The sequence below is a fragment of the Pecten maximus genome, chromosome 16 (genome assembly GCF_902652985.1).
Source record: "Pecten maximus chromosome 16, xPecMax1.1, whole genome shotgun sequence".
Taxonomy (NCBI): Eukaryota; Metazoa; Mollusca; class Bivalvia; order Pectinida; family Pectinidae; genus Pecten; species Pecten maximus.
The window spans coordinates 15,894,046-15,914,644 of record NC_047030.1 but is presented as its reverse complement, the minus strand read 5'-3'; the positions used below and the strand labels follow the sequence as shown (position 1 = coordinate 15,914,644).

Sequence of the window (20,599 nt, the reverse complement as noted above, 5' to 3'; positions counted from 1 at the left end):
ATACCGAAAGCCAATAACGTCGTGAAAACCAACCCGGCTAGCCATTTACATGCTATACTACCATACCGAAAGCCAATAACGTCGTGAAAACCAACCCGGCTAGCCATCTACATACTATACTAGCATGCCGAAAGCCAATAACGTCGTGAAAACCAACCCGACTAGCCATCTTCATGCTATACTAGCATGCCGAAAGCCAATAACGTCGTGAAAACCAGCCCGTCTAGCCATTTACATACTATACTAGCATGCCGAAAGTCAATAACGTCGTGAAATCCAACCCGGCAAGCCATTTACATACTATACTAGCATGCCGAAAGCCAATAACGTCGTGAAAACCAACCCGGCTAACCATTTACATACTATACTAGCATGCCGAAAGCCAATAACGTCGTGAAAACCAACCCGGCTAACCATTTACATACTATACTAGCATGCCGAAAGTCAATAACGTCGTGAAAACCAACCCGGCTAGCCATTTACATACTATACTAGCATGCCGAAAGTCAATAACGTCGTGAAAACCAACCCGGCTAGCCATTTACATACTATACCAGCATGCCGAAAGTCAATAACGTCGTGAAAACCAACCCGGCAAGCCATCTACACACTATACCAGCATGCCGAAAGCCAATTACGTCGTGAAAACCAACTCGGCTAGCCATTTACATACTATACTAGCATGCCGAAAGTCAATAACGTCGTGAAAACCAACCCTGCCAGCCATTTACATGCTATACTAGCATGCCGAAAGCCAATAACGTCGTGAAAACCAACTCGGCAAGCCATCTACATACTATACTAACATGCCGAAAGCCAATAACGTCGTGAAAACCAACCCGACTAGCCATTTACATACTATACTAGCATGCCGAAAGTCAATAACGTCGTGAAAACCAACCCGGCTAACCATTTACATACTATACTAACATACCGAAAGTCAATAACGTCATGAAAACCAAACCGGTTAGCCATTTACATACTATACTAACATACCGAAAGTCAATAACGTCATGAGATCTTGTTTTAATCACCAAGGCCTCTGATGAATCTGGTTCCAATGTTTTTTGGTATACACCATGAATCGTCAACAACAGATATTGAAAGAAGAAGATGTCTAAAAGAACCTAAAAAAGATAAAATCTCAAGAAAATACAAAGAAAGGTATGTCACTTCTGTTTTTGAAAACCAAGATACAGGGGAGAGAATTGATGACATCTATGGGGGTTTTTTCTCTCCCAGAATGCCTCATTTCAAGATGGCTGCCCAATTGGCAGCCATCTTGAATGAGGCATTCTGGGAGAGAAAAAAAACCCATAGTGTCATCATATCTCTCGGCAACGGTTAAATCTCGATACTACAGCAAGGTATTCAAGTGTTGTTTTTTTCTCAAACACTGTTGGAATGATGCAAGGGGAAATTTTGTCACATTTGCTTTGCTTACAAATGATTCAAAGTATAGTTTTATCGAAAACTAGCTATTAAATATGATTTTTGAGAATTGAGTCCATTTCTCCTTCTGTATGGCGATGATCTAATGTTGTTTTCCGAATCATTTGAAGGTTTGCAAAGCCTCTTAAACATTTTAATTCTCAGATACACGGAAACTGACAGTCAATACAGTAAAAAAATAAATAAAATGTTTTTTTTTCCCCTAAACTCGTGTAGAGTTAAAGGAAATGTTATCTGGATATGTATGTGTTCCAGTTTTGTTATGTTGGCTCCCTTGTTCGATTCAGCAATAAAGTCAGCTTTCCTCTTTGCTTTACGCCAAACAATATGAGTTTAAATATAAAACTTTGTCATATGTTTGAAATAGTCTTTCTTATCCCGATGAAGTCTGAAGAACTCGTAAAGCGGTTGATGTAGAAACTTCATCTGGAATTTTGCAAACATTTATATTTTGGGTGAGTGTGGATGGTTGTGTGTGGGTGTGGGTGTTGGTGGGTGTGTTGGTGTGTGTGTGGGTGGGTGTGGGTGTTGGTGGATGTTGGTGGGTGTGAGTGCGGGTGTGGGTGCGTGTGGGTGTGGATGTGGGTGCGTGTGTAGGTGTGGGTGTGTTGGTGGGTGTGGGTGTGGGTGTTGGTGTGACTGGGTGTGAGTGTGTGGGTGTGGGTGTGTGGGTATGAGTGTGAGGATGTGTGTTGATCTGATGTGCTGTGTAATGTACATATCCTGGAAAATATTGAAAAACAATAATCAAAAGATCTACTTTGAAAGCTATGTATACATTGAACTTTGTCGCCAACCTCTAGTAAATACACGATGATTTACAATGTAACAATATTGATTTGAAGTATTAAAATCTGACAATTTCATCTAAACAGAAGGATATAATTTTATTTACAGAGAAACACTAGGAGCACAATTGACTTGTTTATCGTAAACAAAAGTTATTTGAGCTGGGATTTGGATGTGGCTGGGGGAGACAGTCACCCACTGATATCAATCCTTTGCCTAAAATTAAGCAGCGAATCGATGATCACGCCAATCAAATTCAATTTATGTCTGAAGCAAATGTGATCTTTATAGACACATGGTAGATAAGGTTGCTTTACAATTCTATATAACTAAATCTCTGCCAACAGCGCGGGATAACGATAACGAAATTACGTCTCTCTGCACATAACTTAGCCATCCTGAAGACGTGGGAATATTAACAGGTATTACAGATATTGTTCTATTGTAATTCATTGGATGTGGAAGACGAATACCGCTGTCAGTGTTGTTTAGATATCAGAAAGAAATATATTAAGAAATAGTTTTGGCATACGTCATCAGTTTCGAAGGTTATCGAACTGTTAGATTCACAGACGATTAAGTTTTGTAAAGTTATCTGATTGTTCGTCCGTCCGTCCGTCTGTCTGTCTATCAGTGTGACAGTAATACACGTTTGAGTCCTTTTTCATTGCCATCGTGGTATACACGACGACATTTGACGCTCACTGCAGCAACCACTTCTATTATGTACTGATAGGCTCTAAGGTCTATGGTCAATAAAATGAATAAATGAATGATTGTCTAGCCCTCGGCTGATCTTCGGGTCCGAAAACCAGGATCAACACCCCCTCGAGTCACACAGCCAAGAGTATCAACCCTCGGGCTGAAGATTTCTCTGTCACACCCCAAAGAAGAGCCTCGAGTCACATAGCCAAGAATATCACCCCTCGAAATCCAAATTATATATAAAAAAAACTGGAGAGTCATAACATAACTAAATGTAGACTACAAAATAGTTTCTTCTGTAATAACAAATACTCTAAACACAGCTCTAGATATTCTTATAAGTCAAACACAAAAAGGGTTTACTAAGGGTAGGTACGTTTGGGAAGGTACTAGATTATTAGGTGATATTTTGGATTTTACAGAAAAACAAAATATTCCTGGTTTACTTCTTCTAATAGACTTGAGAAAGCTTTTGATTCTCTAGAAACTAATTTTATATTCGAAACATTGCAATTCTATAATTTTGGACATTGTTCAGAATTTTTTTTAATTCAGCAGGGTGTTAGACAAGGATTCCCATTTTTATTTTATGTGTAGAATTGTTAAGTGCAGCAATTAAATATACCCTGATGTAACTGGTATAGATATGAATAAATCTGAGTATTTGATGAATCAGTTTGCAGAAGACACATCATGTACCCTATCGGACGATCCTAGTGTACTGGAAACAGTGTCGGTCACTTTAGAAAAGTTTGCAAGTGTTTCCGGTCTTAAAACAAATACGGAAAAAACACGAGTCATTTGATCCGGGCGCGGTTGTGGGTTGGAAATTCTGCCACAAAGAAATTTATTCTGGAATCAACAGGGGAAATTTAAATAACTGGGCATCATGTTTAATTTTCAAAAGAAATATATATATAAAGATAATTTCATAGAAAAGTAAAACTCTTTAGCTTTGCCAACTTTAATACAAAGGTATCCCTCATGTTTTATCCTTTTGTCATGCTTTGAAATTATCCTGGATAAAAAATCGTTTAAATCCCATTCATTGCTCCCCATAGAAAACATTAGTATAGGAAAAGATAGAATTATTTGGAGGGGATCAAATGTTCAAAATAACTAAAGAAGGATTAGTTAAAATTTCAAAATTTGTTAACACTTTTAGGCAGTAATAATTATGTGTATGGTCATCCATCGTAGAAGATAAGCCACCCACAACCCCACAACAAGTTGTTTCACAGCCAATTTGGTACAATGATGATATTAATATAGATAGAAAGCCTGTTTTCCACAGACATTGGTGTTCCAAAGGTTTTTTTTATCAATGATCTTGTATATAACAATAGTTTTATGTCTTTTGAAACATTCACCAAAACTACAATATTGAGATTACCTTTGTAGAGTACTACGGCTTCATAAATGTCTTAGAGGAGTCATGTGTCGATCCAGATGATCACATTAAAATAATAGAGCATATTAATAAAAATGTGAAAAGTTACATTTTTTTCTATAAAGTGTTGCTTGATAACTATATAGCAAACCAACAAGTCAACGAAAATGGAATGAGATATTGTAAGTTAATATAACTGATGAAAAGTGGCAAATTTACTACTCTACTCCAAAACTTCTTACTGAAGATATTAAACTTCAGAATTTTCAGTTTAAAATATTGCATAATATTCTATACACTAATGTTAGATTCATGCAAATTAAAATAATTTAACCTAAAAGGTGTACATTCTGTGAAGATGGAAGGGAGACAATGCTTTTGGGGCTGTTGTAATTCAAAGGCTTCTTAGTTTTCATTTCTCTAACCCTATACAAATAAAACATGGTATGGAACTAACATTTTATTCTCAAAAAGTACTTTTGGGGTAAGCGATGTTAGATCAGAATATGATTTTTTTTGTTGCTATTGTTAGCAAAGGGGGACTATTCCTTCCATTTCCAAGGGTAAATTACATTTATTCGATTATAAAAGAAAAGAGGAAATTGGTATGTGCACCTACAATGTTAGGGAAAAGGACAAAATCAATAGTAAATGGAACTTTATCAATATAATAATTAATTGGAAGGTGAATTATACAAAGTGTATTTATGGATTAAACTGTCTTTTTTTGGTGTCTATGGTCGATACAAGATGCAAGAGCTTTGCAAACAAACGTCATATTGTGCGCTTTTTATATTTACATTCTCGACATATTTTTTTGTTATTTTTGAAAATTAAAATTGAGTTAGCATAAAAATGCCAATATCCAGCGATTTCGTCAATGGGGTTCGACAAATGGAACAGCCTATTTATTCAAAATTAATTTGTCACGTGCAGATTGGCAAACAAAAAAGTGCATTGAAATAATACGAAAAAAAACCAGTCTGTTCAATTCTTTTTATTATTTGTGTAAGAAAATTGTTTAAAATTTCTATTTGATACTTTTTGATTAACATGAAGCCACGATTGTTTACGTTAGTTACAAGTAGTTTCGTTGCGCGGCATGGATTGATGTCACGTTTTGGGTGTCAATTATGCTCACATAGACTGCAAATCTTTTTACTTAGTTTATATCGTGGCTTTGCCACCACCATGTAAATATTGACGTATATCACTTCATTCATACTTGTATGTCATTTTCTCATTATCTATTATATTAATCTTAGTGGATTCGGACATATGTATATGTATTATATGTTGTAACAATTGCATGTATGATCAATAAAAATAATATGAGGGGAAAAAAAGATTATAGCCCCTCGGGTTGGGGATTTCCTTGTTACATCCTCAGGGTAGGACATATTCAGTAAAACATATAGAATTTAGGTGTCTGCTTTACCTTTTAAACGATACACAGGGATTGATCGTCAATGAGTGATGGATGTATTCGAGTTATCCCCCTTGGATTGTTTTTTTTTTAGTTTCCAAACAATCGATGATGAATATTTCGAATTTGCCAAAGAATTTATAACAGGTTTAGAAGAATTCATAACAAACTTGGAAAGTACAAATACCTAAAAGATGCCAAGAAGCAAATGAATTTTTAAGTGACTGACAAAATTCTAATCGCCATTAGAGAAAGAATGCGGGAAAGAATCCAGGAATCGGTAAATCCGGAAAACCGTTACGGACATATAATTAAACAACTCATTGCTAAAGGTTGAATATACGTGTAGATACTCAATTTTCTTGTGGAGAAAAGTTCCAAAATACTAGTAGATACTTTCCATATATAATGTAGCCATAAATAAAACCAAATCGAGGCGTTCTCCCTCCCACACATGTACGCTCTTGAAAATACAGCTACCACTGTTAAAGTGTTGACTATCAGAAGGAATCTAGGAACTATCACAGGGGACTGTAAAGTAATACCTGCCTCCGCTTTATAACATAACAATCACTAGGGACTGTAAAGTGATACATGTCTCCGCTTTATAACATAACTATCACAGGGGACTGTAAAGTAATACCTGCCCCCGCTTTATAACATAACTATCACTGGGGACTGTAAAGTGATACATGTCTCCGCTTTATAACATAACTATCACTGGGGACTGTAAAGTAATACATGTCTCCGCTTTATAAGATACCTATCACAGGGGACTGTAAAGTAATACCTCTCTCCGCTTTATAACATAACTATCACAGGGGACTGTAAAGTAATACCTCTCTCCGCTTTATAACATAACTATCACAGGGGACTGTAAAGTAATAACTCTCTCCGCTTTATAACATAACTATCACAGGGGACTGTAAAGTAATACCTGCCTCCGCTTTATAACATAACTATCACAGGGGACTGTAAAGTAATACCTGTCTCCGCTATATCCCATAGCCATAGTTATTCTGTATTTACCTTTTTTTATTCTGAGACCTATGTTATCAACCTCCTGGTATTTTGAGACCTATGTAATCAGCCTCCTGGTATTCTGAGACCTATGTTATCAACCTCCTTGTATTCTGAGACCCATGTTATCAGTCTCCTGGTATTCTGAGACATATGTTATCAGCCTCCTTGTATTCTGAGACCCATGTTATCAGTCTCCTGGTAATCCGAGACCTATGTTATCAACATCCTGGTATTCTGAGACCCATGTTATCAGTCTCCTGGTAATCCGAGACCTATGTTATCAATCACCTGGTATTCCGAGACCTATGTTATCAACATCCTGGTATTCTGAGACCTATGTTATCAGTCTCCTGGTAATCCGAGACCTATGTTATCAACATCCTGGTATTCTGAGACCTATGTTATCAGTCTCCTTGTAATCCGAGACCTATGTTATCAATCACCTGGTTTTCCGAGACCTATGTTATCAACATCCTGGTATTCTGAGACCTATGTTATCAGTCCCTGGTATTCTGAGACCTATGTTATCAACATCCTGGTATTCTGAGACCTATGTTATCAGTCCCTGGTATTCTGAGACCTATGTTATCAGCCTCCTGGTATTCTGAGACCTATGTTATCAGTCTCTGGTATTCTGAGACCCATGTTATCAGTCTCCTGATATTCTGAGACCTATGTTATCAGTCCCTGGTATTCTGAGACCTCTGTTATCAGCCTCCTGGTATTCTGAGACCTATGTTATCCGCCCTGGACATTCTGAGACCTATGTTAACAGCCTCCTGGTATTCCGAGACCTATGTTATCAGTCTCCTGGTATTTTGAGACCTATGTTATCAGTCCCCTGGAAATCCGAAACCTATGTTATCAATCACCTGGTATTCCGAGACCTATGTTATCAACATCCTGGTATTCTGAGACCTATGTTATCAGTCCCTGGTATTCTGAGACCTATGTTATCAACATCCTGGTATTCTGAGACCTATGTTATCAGTCCCTGGTATTCTGAGACCTATGTTATCAGCCTCCTGGTATTCTGAGACCTATGTTATCAGTCTCTGGTATTCTGAGACCCATGTTATCAGTCTCCTGATATTCTGAGACCTATGTTATCAGTCCCTGGTATTCTGAGACCTCTGTTATCAGCCTCCTGGTATTCTGAGACCTATGTTATCCGCCCTGGACATTCTGAGACCTATGTTAACAGCCTCCTGGTATTCCGAGACCTATGTTATCAGTCTCCTGGTATTTTGAGACCTATGTTATCAGTCCCCTGGAAATCCGAAACCTATGTTATCAATCACCTGGTATTCCGAGACCTATGTTATCAACATCCTGGTATTCTGAGACCTATGTTATCAGTCCCTGGTATTCTGAGACCTATGTTATCAGTCTCCTGGTAATCCGAGACCTATGTTATCAGTCCCTGGTATTCTGAGACCCATGTTATCAGCCTCCTGGTATTCGGAGACCTATGTTAACAGCCTCCTGGTATTCCGAGACCTATGTTATCAGTCTCCTGGTATTTTGAGACCTATGTTATCAACATCTTGGTATTCTGAGACCTATGTTATCAGTCTCCTGGTTTTTTGAGACCTATGTTATCAGTCTCCTGGTATTCTGAGACCTATGTTATCAATCCCTGGTATTCTGAGACCTATGTTATCAGTCCCTGGTATTCTGAGACCCATGTTATCAACCTCCTGGTATTCTGAGACCTATGTTATCAACCTCCTTGTATTCTGAGACCTATGTTATCAACCTCCTGGTATTCTGAGACCCATGTTATCAACCTCCTGGTATTCTGAGACCTATGTTATCAACCTCCTGGTATTCTGAGACCTATGTTATCAGTCTCCTGGTATTCTGAGACCTATGTTATCAGTCTCCTGGTATTCTGAGACCTCTGTTATCAGTCACCTGGTATTCTGAGACCTATGTTATCAGTCTCCTGGTATTCTGAGACCTATGTTATCAGTCCCTGGTATTCTGAGACCTATGTTATCAGTCTCCTGGTAATCCGAGACCTATGTTATCAATCACCTGGTTTTCCGAGACCTATGTTATCAACATCCTGGTATTCTGAGACCTATGTTATCAGCCTCCTGGTATTTTGAGACCTATGTTATCAGTCCTCTGGTATTCTGAGACCTATGTTATCAACCTCCTGGTATTCTGAGACCTATGTTATCAGTCTCCTGGTATTCTGAGACCTATGTTATCAACCTCCTGGTATTCTGAGACCTATGTTATCAACCTCCTGGTATTCTGAGACCTATGTTATCAACCTCCTGGTATTCTGAGACCTATGTTATCAGTCTCCTGGTATTCTGAGACCTATGTTATCAGTCCCTGGTATTCTGAGACCTATGTTATAAGTCCCTGGTATTCTGAGACCCATGTTATCAGTCTCTGGTATTCTGAGACCTATGTTATCAACCTCCTGGTATTCTGAGACCTATGTTATCAACCTCCTGGTATTCTGAGACCTATGTTATCAGTCTCCTGGTATTCTGAGACCTATGTTATCAGTCCCTGGTATTCTGAGACCTCTGTTATCAGCCTCCTGGTATTCTGAGACCTATGTTATCCGCCCTGGACATTCTGAGACCTATGTTATCAACCTCCTGGTATTCTGAGACCTATGTTAACAGCCTCCTGGTATTCTGAGACCTATGCTATCAGTCTCTGGTATTCTGAGACCTATGTTATCAACCTCCTGGTATTCTGAGACCTATGTTATCAACCTCCTGGTATTCTGAGACCTATGTTATCAGTCTCCTGGTATTCTGAGACCTATGTTATCAGTCCCTGGTATTCTGAGACCTATGTTATCAGTCTCTGGTATTCTGAGACCTCTGTTATCAGTCTCCTGGTATTCTGAGACCTATGTTAACAGCCTCCTGGTATTATGAGACCTATGTTATCAGTCCTCTGGTATTCTGAGACCTATGTTATCAGTCTCCTGGTATTCTGAGACCTATGTTATCAGTCTCTGGTATTCTGAGACCTATGTTATCAGTCTCTGGTATTCTGAGACCTATGTTATCAACCTCCTGGTATTCTGAGACCTATGTTATCAGTCTCCTGGTATTCTGAGACCTATGTTATCAGTCTCCTGGTATTCTGAGACCTATGTTATCAGTCTCTGGTATTCTGAGACCTATGTTATCAGTCTCTGGTATTCTGAGACCTATGTTATCAACCTCCTGGTATTCTGAGACCTATGTTATCAGTCTCCTGGTATTCTGAGACCTATGTTATCAGTCTCCTGGTATTCTGAGACCTATGTTATCAGTCACCTGGTATTTTGAGACCTATGTTATCAGTCTCTGGTATTCTGAGACCTATGTTAACAGCCTCCTGGTATTCTGAGACCTATGTTATCAGTCCTTGGTATTCTGAGACCTATGTTATCAGTCTCCTGGTATTCCGAGACCTATGTTATCAGTCTCCTGGTATTCTGAGACCTATGTTATCAGTCACCTGGTACTCTGAGACCTATGTTATCAGTCTCCTGGTATTCTGAGACCTCTGTTATCAGTCTCCTGGTATTCTGAGACCTATGTTATCAGTCACCTGGTATTTTGAGACCTATGTTATCAGTCTCCTGGTATTCTGAGACCCATGTTATCAGTCTCTGGTATTCTGAGACCTATGTTATCAGTCTCCTGGTATTCTGAGACCTATGTTATCAGTCACCTGGTATTTTGAGACCTATGTTATCAGTCTCCTGGTATTCTGAGACCCATGTTATCAGTCTCTGGTATTCTGAGACCTATGTTAACAGCCTCCTGGTATTCTGAGACCCATGTTATCAGTCTCTGGTATTCTGAGACCTATGTTATCAGTATCCTGGTATTCTGAGACCTCTGTTAACAGCCTCCTGGTATTATGAGACCTATGTTATCAGTCTCCTGGTATTCTGAGACCCATGTTATCAGTCTCTGGTATTCTGAGACCTATGTTAACAGCCTCCTGGTATTCTGAGACCTATGTTATCAGTCTCCTGGTATTCTGAGACCCATGTTATCAGTCTCTGGTATTCTGAGACCTATGTTATCAGTCTCCTGGTATTCTGAGACCCATGTTATCAGTCTCTGGTATTCTGAGACCTATGTTAACAGCCTCCTGGTATTCTGAGACCTATGTTATCAGCCTCCTGGTATTCTGAGACCTATGTTATCAGTCACCTGGTATTCTGAGACCTATGTTATCAGTCTCCTGGTATTCTGAGACCTATGTTATCAGTCTCTGGTATTCTGAGACCTATGTTATCAGTCTCCTGGTATTCTGAGACCTATGTTAACAGCCTCCTGGTATTATGAGACCTATGTTATCAGTCACCTGATATTTTGAGACCTATGTTATCAGTCTCTAGTATTCTGAGACCTATGTTATCAACCTCCTGGTATTCTGAGACCTATGTTATCAGCATCCTGGTATTCTGAGACCTATGTTATCAGTCCTTGGTATTCTGAGACCTATGTTATCAGTCTCCTGGTATTCCGAGACCTATGTTATCAACCTCCTTGTATTCTGAGACCCATGTTATCAGTCTCCTGGTATTCTGAGACATATGTTATCAGCCTCCTTGTATTCTGAGACCCATGTTATCAGTCTCCTGGTAATCCGAGACCTATGTTATCAACATCCTGGTATTCTGAGACCCATGTTATCAGTCTCCTGGTAATCCGAGACCTATGTTATCAATCACCTGGTATTCCGAGACCTATGTTATCAACATCCTGGTATTCTGAGACCTATGTTATCAGTCTCCTGGTAATCCGAGACCTATGTTATCAACATCCTGGTATTCTGAGACCTATGTTATCAGTCTCCTTGTAATCCGAAACCTATGTTATCAATCACCTGGTTTTCCGAGACCTATGTTATCAACATCCTGGTATTCTGAGACCTATGTTATCAGTCCCTGGTATTCTGAGACCTATGTTATCAACATCCTGGTATTCTGAGACCTATGTTATCAGTCCCTGGTATTCTGAGACCTATGTTATCAGCCTCCTGGTATTCTGAGACCTATGTTATCAGTCTCTGGTATTCTGAGACCCATGTTATCAGTCTCCTGATATTCTGAGACCTATGTTATCAGTCCCTGGTATTCTGAGACCTCTGTTATCAGCCTCCTGGTATTCTGAGACCTATGTTATCCGCCCTGGACATTCTGAGACCTATGTTAACAGCCTCCTGGTATTCCGAGACCTATGTTATCAGTCTCCTGGTATTTTGAGACCTATGTTATCAGTCCCCTGGAAATCCGAAACCTATGTTATCAATCACCTGGTATTCCGAGACCTATGTTATCAACATCCTGGTATTCTGAGACCTATGTTATCAGTCCCTGGTATTCTGAGACCTATGTTATCAGTCTCCTGGTAATCCGAGACCTATGTTATCAGTCCCTGGTATTCTGAGACCCATGTTATCAGCCTCCTGGTATTCGGAGACCTATGTTAACAGCCTCCTGGTATTCCGAGACCTATGTTATCAGTCTCCTGGTATTTTGAGACCTATGTTATCAACATCTTGGTATTCTGAGACCTATGTTATCAGTCTCCTGGTTTTTTGAGACCTATGTTATCAGTCTCCTGGTATTCTGAGACCTATGTTATCAATCCCTGGTATTCTGAGACCTATGTTATCAGTCCCTGGTATTCTGAGACCCATGTTATCAACCTCCTGGTATTCTGAGACCTATGTTATCAACCTCCTTGTATTCTGAGACCTATGTTATCAACCTCCTGGTATTCTGAGACCCATGTTATCAACCTCCTGGTATTCTGAGACCTATGTTATCAACCTCCTGGTATTCTGAGACCTATGTTATCAGTCTCCTGGTATTCTGAGACCTATGTTATCAGTCTCCTGGTATTCTGAGACCTATGTTATCAGTCTCCTGGTATTCTGAGACCTATGTTATCAGTCTCCTGGTATTCTGAGACCTCTGTTATCAGTCACCTGGTATTCTGAGACCTATGTTATCAGTCTCCTGGTATTCTGAGACCTATGTTATCAGTCCCTGGTATTCTGAGACCTATGTTATCAGTCTCCTGGTAATCCGAGACCTATGATATCAATCACCTGGTTTTCCGAGACCTATGTTATCAACATCCTGGTATTCTGAGACCTATGTTATCAGCCTCCTGGTATTTTGAGACCTATGTTATCAGTCCTCTGGTATTCTGAGACCTATGTTATCAACCTCCTGGTATTCTGAGACCTATGTTATCAGTCTCCTGGTATTCTGAGACCTATGTTATCAACCTCCTGGTATTCTGAGACCTATGTTATCAACCTCCTGGTATTCTGAGACCTATGTTATCAACCTCCTGGTATTCTGAGACCTATGTTATCAGTCTCCTGGTATTCTGAGACCTATGTTATCAGTCCCTGGTATTCTGAGACCTATGTTATCAGTCCCTGGTATTCTGAGACCTATGTTATCCGCCCTGGACATTCTGAGACCTATGTTAACAGCCTCCTGGTATTCTGAGACCTATGTTATCAGTCCCTGGTATTCTGAGACCTATGTTATCAGTCTCTGGTATTCTGAGACCTATGTTATCAGTCCTCTGGTATTCTGAGACCTATGTTATCAACCTCCTGGTATTCTGAGACCTATGTTATCAGTCTCCTGGTATTCTGAGACCGATGTTATCAACCTCCTGGTATTCTGAGACCTATGTTATCAACCTCCTGGTATTCTGAGACCTATGTTATCAACCTCCTGGTATTCTGAGACCTATGTTATCAGTCTCCTGGTATTCTGAGACCTATGTTATCAGTCCCTGGTATTCTGAGACCTATGTTATCAACCTCCTGGTATTCTGAGACCTATGTTATCAGTCTCTGGTATTCTGAGACCTATGTTATCAACCTCCTGGTATTCTGAGACCTATGTTATCAACCTCCTGGTATTCTGAGACCTATGTTATCAGTCTCCTGGTATTCTGAGACCTATGTTATCAGTCCCTGGTATTCTGAGACCTATGTTATCAGTCTCTGGTATTCTGAGACCTCTGTTATCAGTCTCCTGGTATTCTGAGACCTATGTTAACAGCCTCCTGGTATTATGAGACCTATGTTATCAGTCACCTGGTATTTTGAGACCTATGTTATCAGTCTCCTGGTATTCTGAGACCCATGTTATCAGTCTCTGGTATTCTGAGACCTATGTTATCAGTATCCTGGTATTCTGAGACCTATGTTATCAGTCTCCTGGTATTCTGAGACCCATGTTATCAGTCTCTGGTATTCTGAGACCTATGTTATCAGTCCCTGGTATTCTGAGACCTATGTTAACAGCCTCCTGGTATTCTGAGACCTATGTTATCAGTCCCTGGTATTCTGAGACCCATGTTATCAGTCTCTGGTATTCTGAGACCTATGTTATCAGTCTCCTGGTATTCTGAGACCTATGTTATCCGCCCTGGACATTCTGAGACCTATGTTAACAGCCTCCTGGTATTCTGAGACCTATGTTATCAGTCCCTGGTATTCTGAGACCTATGTTATCAGTCTCTGGTATTCTGAGACCTATGTTATCAGTCCTCTGGTATTCTGAGACCTATGTTATCAACCTCCTGGTATTCTGAGACCTATGTTATCAGTCTCCTGGTATTCTGAGACCTATGTTATCAACCTCCTGGTATTCTGAGACCTATGTAATCAACCTCCTGGTATTCTGAGACCTATGTTATCAACCTCCTGGTATTCTGAGACCTATGTTATCAGTCTCCTGGTATTCTGAGACCTATGTTATCAGTCCCTGGTATTCTGAGACCTATGTTATCAACCTCCTGGTATTCTGAGACCTATGTTATCAGTCTCTGGTATTCTGAGACCTATGTTATCAACCTCCTGGTATTCTGAGACCTATGTTATCAACCTCCTGGTATTCTGAGACCTATGTTATCAGTCTCCTGGTATTCTGAGACCTATGTTATCAGTCCCTGGTATTCTGAGACCTATGTTATCAGTCTCTGGTATTCTGAGACCTCTGTTATCAGTCTCCTGGTATTCTGAGACCTATGTTAACAGCCTCCTGGTATTATGAGACCTATGTTATCAGTCACCTGGTATTTTGAGACCTATGTTATCAGTCTCCTGGTATTCTGAGACCCATGTTATCAGTCTCTGGTATTCTGAGACCTATGTTATCAGTATCCTGGTATTCTGAGACCTATGTTATCAGTCTCCTGGTATTCTGAGACCCATGTTATCAGTCTCTGGTATTCTGAGACCTATGTTATCAGTCCCTGGTATTCTGAGACCTATGTTAACAGCCTCCTGGTATTCTGAGACCTATGTTATCAGTCCCTGGTATTCTGAGACCCATGTTATCAGTCTCTGGTATTCTGAGACCTATGTTATCAGTCTCCTGGTATTCTGAGACCTATGTTATCAGCCCCTGGTATTCTGAGACCTATGTTATCAACCTCCTGGTATTCTGAGACCTATGTTAACAGCATCCTGGTATTCTGAGACCCATGTTATCAGTCTCTGGTATTCTGAGACCTATGTTATCAGTCTCCTGGTATTCTGAGACCCATGTTATCAGTCTCTGGTATTCTGAGACCTATGTTATCAGTCCCTGGTATTCTGAGACCTATGTTATCAGTCCCTGGTATTCTGAGACCTATGTTATCAGTCTCCTGGTATTCTGAGACCTATGTTATCAGCCTCCTGGTATTCTGAGACCTATGTTATCAGTCTCTGGTATTCTGAGACCTATGTTATCAGTCTCTGGTATTCTGAGACCTATGTTATCAGTCTCTGGTATTCTGAGACCTATGTTATCAGTCTCTGGTATTCTGAGACCTATGTTATCAGTCTCCTGGTATTCCGAGACCTATGTTATCAGTCTCCTGGTATTCTGAGACCTATGTTATCAGTCACCTGGTACTCTGAGACCTATGTTATCAGTCTCCTGGTATTCTGAGACCTCTGTTATCAGTCTCCTGGTATTCTGAGACCTATGTTATCAGTCACCTGGTATTTTGAGACCTATGTTATCAGTCTCCTGGTATTCTGAGACCCATGTTATCAGTCTCTGGTATTCTGAGACCTATGTTATCAGTCTCCTGGTATTCTGAGACCTATGTTAACAGCCTCCTGGTATTATGAGACCTATGTTATCAGTCTCCTGGTATTCTGAGACCCATGTTATCAGTCTCTGGTATTCTGAGACCTATGTTATCAGTCTCCTGGTATTCTGAGACCCATGTTATCAGTCTCTGGTATTCTGAGACCTATGTTAACAGCCTCCTGGTATTCTGAGACCCATGTTATCAGTTTCTGGTATTCTGAGACCTATGTTATCAGTCTCCTGGTATTCTGAGACCTATGTTAAAAGCCTCCTGGTATTATGAGACCTATGTTATCAGTCTCCTGGTATTCTAAGACCTATGTTATCAGTCTCCTGGTATTCTGAGACCCATGTTATCAGTCTCTGGTATTCTGAGACCTATGTTATCAGTCTCCTGGTATTCTGAGACCTATGTTAACAGCCTCCTGGTATTATGAGACCTATGTTATCAGTCACCTGATATTTTGAGACCTATGTTGTCAGTCTCTAGTATTCTGAGACCTATGTTATCAACCTCCTGGTATTCTGAGACCTATGTTATCAGCATCCTGGTATTCTGAGACCTATGTTATCAGTCCTTGGTATTCTGAGACCTATGTTATCAGTCTCCTGGTATTCCGAGACCTATGTTATCAGTCTCCTGGTATTCTGAGACCTATGTTATCAGTCACCTGGTACTCTGAGACCTATGTTATCAGTCTCCTGGTATTCTGAGACCTCTGTTATCAGTCTCCTGGTATTCTGAGACCTCTGTTATCAGTCCCTGGTATTCTGAGACCTATGTTATCAGTCTCTGGTATTCTGAGACCTATGTTATCAACCTCCTGGTATTCTGAGACCTATGTTATCAACCTCCTGGTATTCCGAGACCTCTGTTATCAACCTCCTGGTATTCTGAGACCTCTGTTATCAACCTCCTGGTATTCTGAGACCTATGTTAACAGCCTCCTGGTATTCTGAGACCTATGTTATCAGTCCCTGGTATTCTGAGACCTATGTTATCAGCCTCCTGGTATTCTGAGACCTGTGTTATCAGTCCCTGGTATTCTGAGACCTATATTATCAGTCTTCAGACACTCCTAACATTATAATATCAAAATGACATGTTGATGTCTACAAAGAACAAAATTAAAATATAAGGAAGTACAACTGCAGTGTTTCATCCTGTCGAGAGCGCGTGCCACTAACGATTAACCGTGCTATAGAAACTAGTCTTATCAAACTATGGCATGTTGACACTTCTGAAATGACCTATGATATCAACGAATGGGAATCTATTTCAACGATTCTCGCGCTGTGCTCGCTGAAGCACATCTCGCTTCAGTATGCGAGATTCGGATCATTCGTGTGAGAGTACGTGCAGATTGTACCTTGTGGGCAAATAATCAATTTTGTAAAATAATAAAACAGTAATGCTGTCATGTTCCAAGATTGAAGTCGGAGGGAAATAGGCATTAACCGCAAAGCTTGGTGAGGAAAACGTTTACAGACAATCGGGCTGTGAAACGTGGGGCGAATCAATAGTACCGGGGGCACTAGTGGAAGGCACTTTCATCAATATGGAAATCTGCATCGATCTTATCATGATCGAGGAAAAGTTTGAATGGGTAGCGACTTTCTGATAAAGAAGTACATATACTCAGTCTATCTCCCAGTGATGAATAATTGACATTGGGTTCCAACCATTCAGAGAATGAATGTCGGATGCATCCTGAAATGGTCTCCAAAGTTCGGACTGCACCATGTTATAGATACATTGTAAGTGATTCCGGATCCCGTCCCATAATACCTTTTAATCGTCATTCCCACAATATGACTAAAGTTTGTGTGAATTATCGCCTCTGTGTTTAATTAATAAGAATGTATTGTTATCATTACAGTTACCATTTATGTACGTGATAAGTAGGTAATGTACCAAACCAGTACGAACGGAGCATTTCGTACATATAAGATATAAAGCTAAATGCAACCACGCCGGCCTTCTTCCTAAAGAATCTACACTAACTACCACGCAAATAACTTCATCCGTGAAGGACGCTGAAATGTTAAGAAGACATGAACTATGATTCTGACGTACTCGTTAACAATGGTATGGATTGCTGGGATAGAAACTCATCATTAATGCGGGATATCGGTCTCAACTTGATTTGTGCTTGTTTATTTAAGAAATAATTAACGATGATTCGTGTATTATTGCAGGAAATACAACGAGGACGAGGATATTTTGCAATTGAATTAATAACGAAGGACTGAGGCATTCGTTATTAATTAAAATTGCAAAATATCTGAGTTCGAGTTGTATATCCTGCAACAATACACGAGTCCAAGTTGATTATTTTTATTCTACCATATACTGTTTAGTTCTGAGATCGACGTCTTTCTAATAGAAAAGCAGCAAAGAAACCCCGAGAAAACCTTGTAATTTATTTCTTGAGTATTGCATTATTTGTTGATGAAATATACAGGCAATACAGTACTACGATCAAGAGCATCTATTATATGGCATTGATTTTGAAAATTAAAAAAAAAAGGATAAAAAAAAAGAAAGAAAAAAAGGGGGTCCTCCGTAGGATTCGAACTCGCGTCGTGATAAAATATTATTGAAAGACTAACCCATTTTTTTTTTTTTAATCTTAAAAATAAAATTTTAATATCCCATACATAGGCTAACCCATTAGCCCACTCTGCTATAGTAACCTTTTGTGAAACGGGTGAATATTAGATATATAAAATTGTTACAGCCGTGACTCCCGACCGTGTATTATTGGCACGAGAGTGGGTTATTGGAAAATAATACATGGTTTTAAACCAATCAAAACTGGCGTTGTATAGCAAACATGGTAGAATAGTCGATTTAGTTTGGTCCGTAAGTTAAGGTTCGTAGTTAAGGTACGCAAGAAAATGTCTGTAATGTAAGGTCCGTCAGTTAAGGTCCATCAGTTAATGTCCATCAATCAAGGTCTGTCACTTAAGGTCCGTAAGTTAAGGTTCGTAAATTAAAGTCCGTAAGTTAAGGTATGTAAGTTAAGGTATGTAAGTTAAGGTATGTAAGTTAGGGTATGTAAGTTAGGGTACGTAAGTTAAGGTACGTAAGTTAAGGTACGTAAGTTAAGGTATGTAAGTTAAGGTATGTAAGTTAAGGTATGTAAGTTAAGGTACGTAAGTTAAGGTACGTAAGTTAAGGTACGTAAGTTAGGGTATGTAAGTTAAGGTATGTAAGTTAAGGTACGTAAGTTAAGGTACGTAAGTTATGGTACGTAAGTTAGGGTATGTAAGTCAAGGTACGTAAGTTAAGGTACGTAAGTTAAGGTATGTAAGTTAAGGTACGTAAGTTAAGGTATGTAAGTTAAAGTCCGTAAGTTAAGGTATGTAAGTTAATGTACGTAAGTTAATGTATGTAAGTTGGGGTATGTAAGTTAAGGTACGTAAGTTAATGTATGTAAGTTAAGGTACGTAAGTTGGGGTATGTAAGTTAAGGTCCGTAAGTTAAGGTACGTAAGTTAAGGTACGTAAGTTAAGGTATGTAAGTTAAGGTATGTAAGTTAAGGTATGTAAGTTAATGTATGTAAGTTAAGGTATGTAAGTTAAGGTATGTAAGTTAAGGTACGTAAGTTAAGGTACGTAAGTTAAGGTACGTAAGTTAAGGTACGTAAGTTGGGGTATGTAAGTTGAGGTCCGTAAGTTAAGGTACGTAAGTTAAGGTATGTAAGTTAAGGTAAGTAAGTTAAGGTATGTAAGTTAAGGTATGTAAGTTAAGGTATGTAAGTTAAGGTATGTAAGTTGAGGTACGTAAGTTAAGGTACGTAAGTTAAGGTATGTAAGTTAAGGTATGTAAGTTAAGGTACGTAAGTTAAGGTACGTAAGTTAAGGTACGTAAGTTAAGGTATGTAAGTTAAGGTATGTAAGTTAAGGTCCGTAAGTTAAGGTATATAAGTTAATGTACGTAAGTTAATGTATGTAAGTTGGGGTATGTAAGTTAAGGTGCGTAAGTTAAGGTATGTAAGTTAAGGTACGTAAGTTAAGGTATGTAAGTTAAGGTATGTAAGTTGAGGTCCGTAAGTTAAGGTATGTAAGTTAAGGTCCGTAAGTTAAGGTACGTAAGTTAAGGTATTAAGTTAAGGTACGTAAGTTAAGGTACGTAAGTTAAGGTACGTAAGTTAAGGTATGTAAGTTAATGTATGTAAGTTAAGGTACGTAAGTTGAGGTCCGTAAGTTAAGGTATGTAAGTTAAGGTACGTAAGTTAAGGTCCGTAAGTTAAGGTACGTAAGTTAAGGTACGTAAGTCAAGGTACGTAAGTTAAGGTATGTAAGTTAAGGTATGTAAGTTAAGGTTTGTAAGTTAAGGTATGTAAGTTAAGGTATGTAAGTTAAGGTATGTAAGTTAAGGTATGTAAGTTGAGGTCCGTAAATAAGGTATATAAGTTAAGGTATGTAAGTTCAGGTACGTAAGTTAGGGTATTAAGTTAAGGTACGTAAGTTAAGGTATGTAAGTTAAGGTACGTAAGTTAAGGTATGTAAGTTAAGGTATGTAAGTTAAGGTATGTAAGTTAAGGTATGTAAGTTAAGGTCCGTAAGTTAAGGTCCGTAAGTTAAGGTACGTAAGTTAAGGTATTAAGTTAAGGTACGTAAGTTAAGGTACGTAAGTTAAGGTACGTAAGTTAAGGTATGTAAGTTAATGTATGTAAGTTAAGGTACGTAAGTTGATGTC

General features: G+C 39.1%; 1 protein-coding gene across 1 annotated transcript in view; it reads right to left on the bottom strand.

The window, feature by feature from the left end:
* Window positions 1–1,825: 1,825 nt before the first annotated feature.
* The window catches only part of LOC117344666 (uncharacterized protein SPEM3-like), a 49,359-nt gene continuing 30,585 nt past the window's right edge, over window positions 1,826–20,599 (bottom strand). Inside the window, exon 2 of the mRNA XM_033907494.1 lies at window positions 1,826–2,175. Coding sequence (XP_033763385.1) covers window positions 1,826–2,175 — 350 coding nt within the window. The remainder of the gene's footprint in view (window positions 2,176–20,599) is intronic.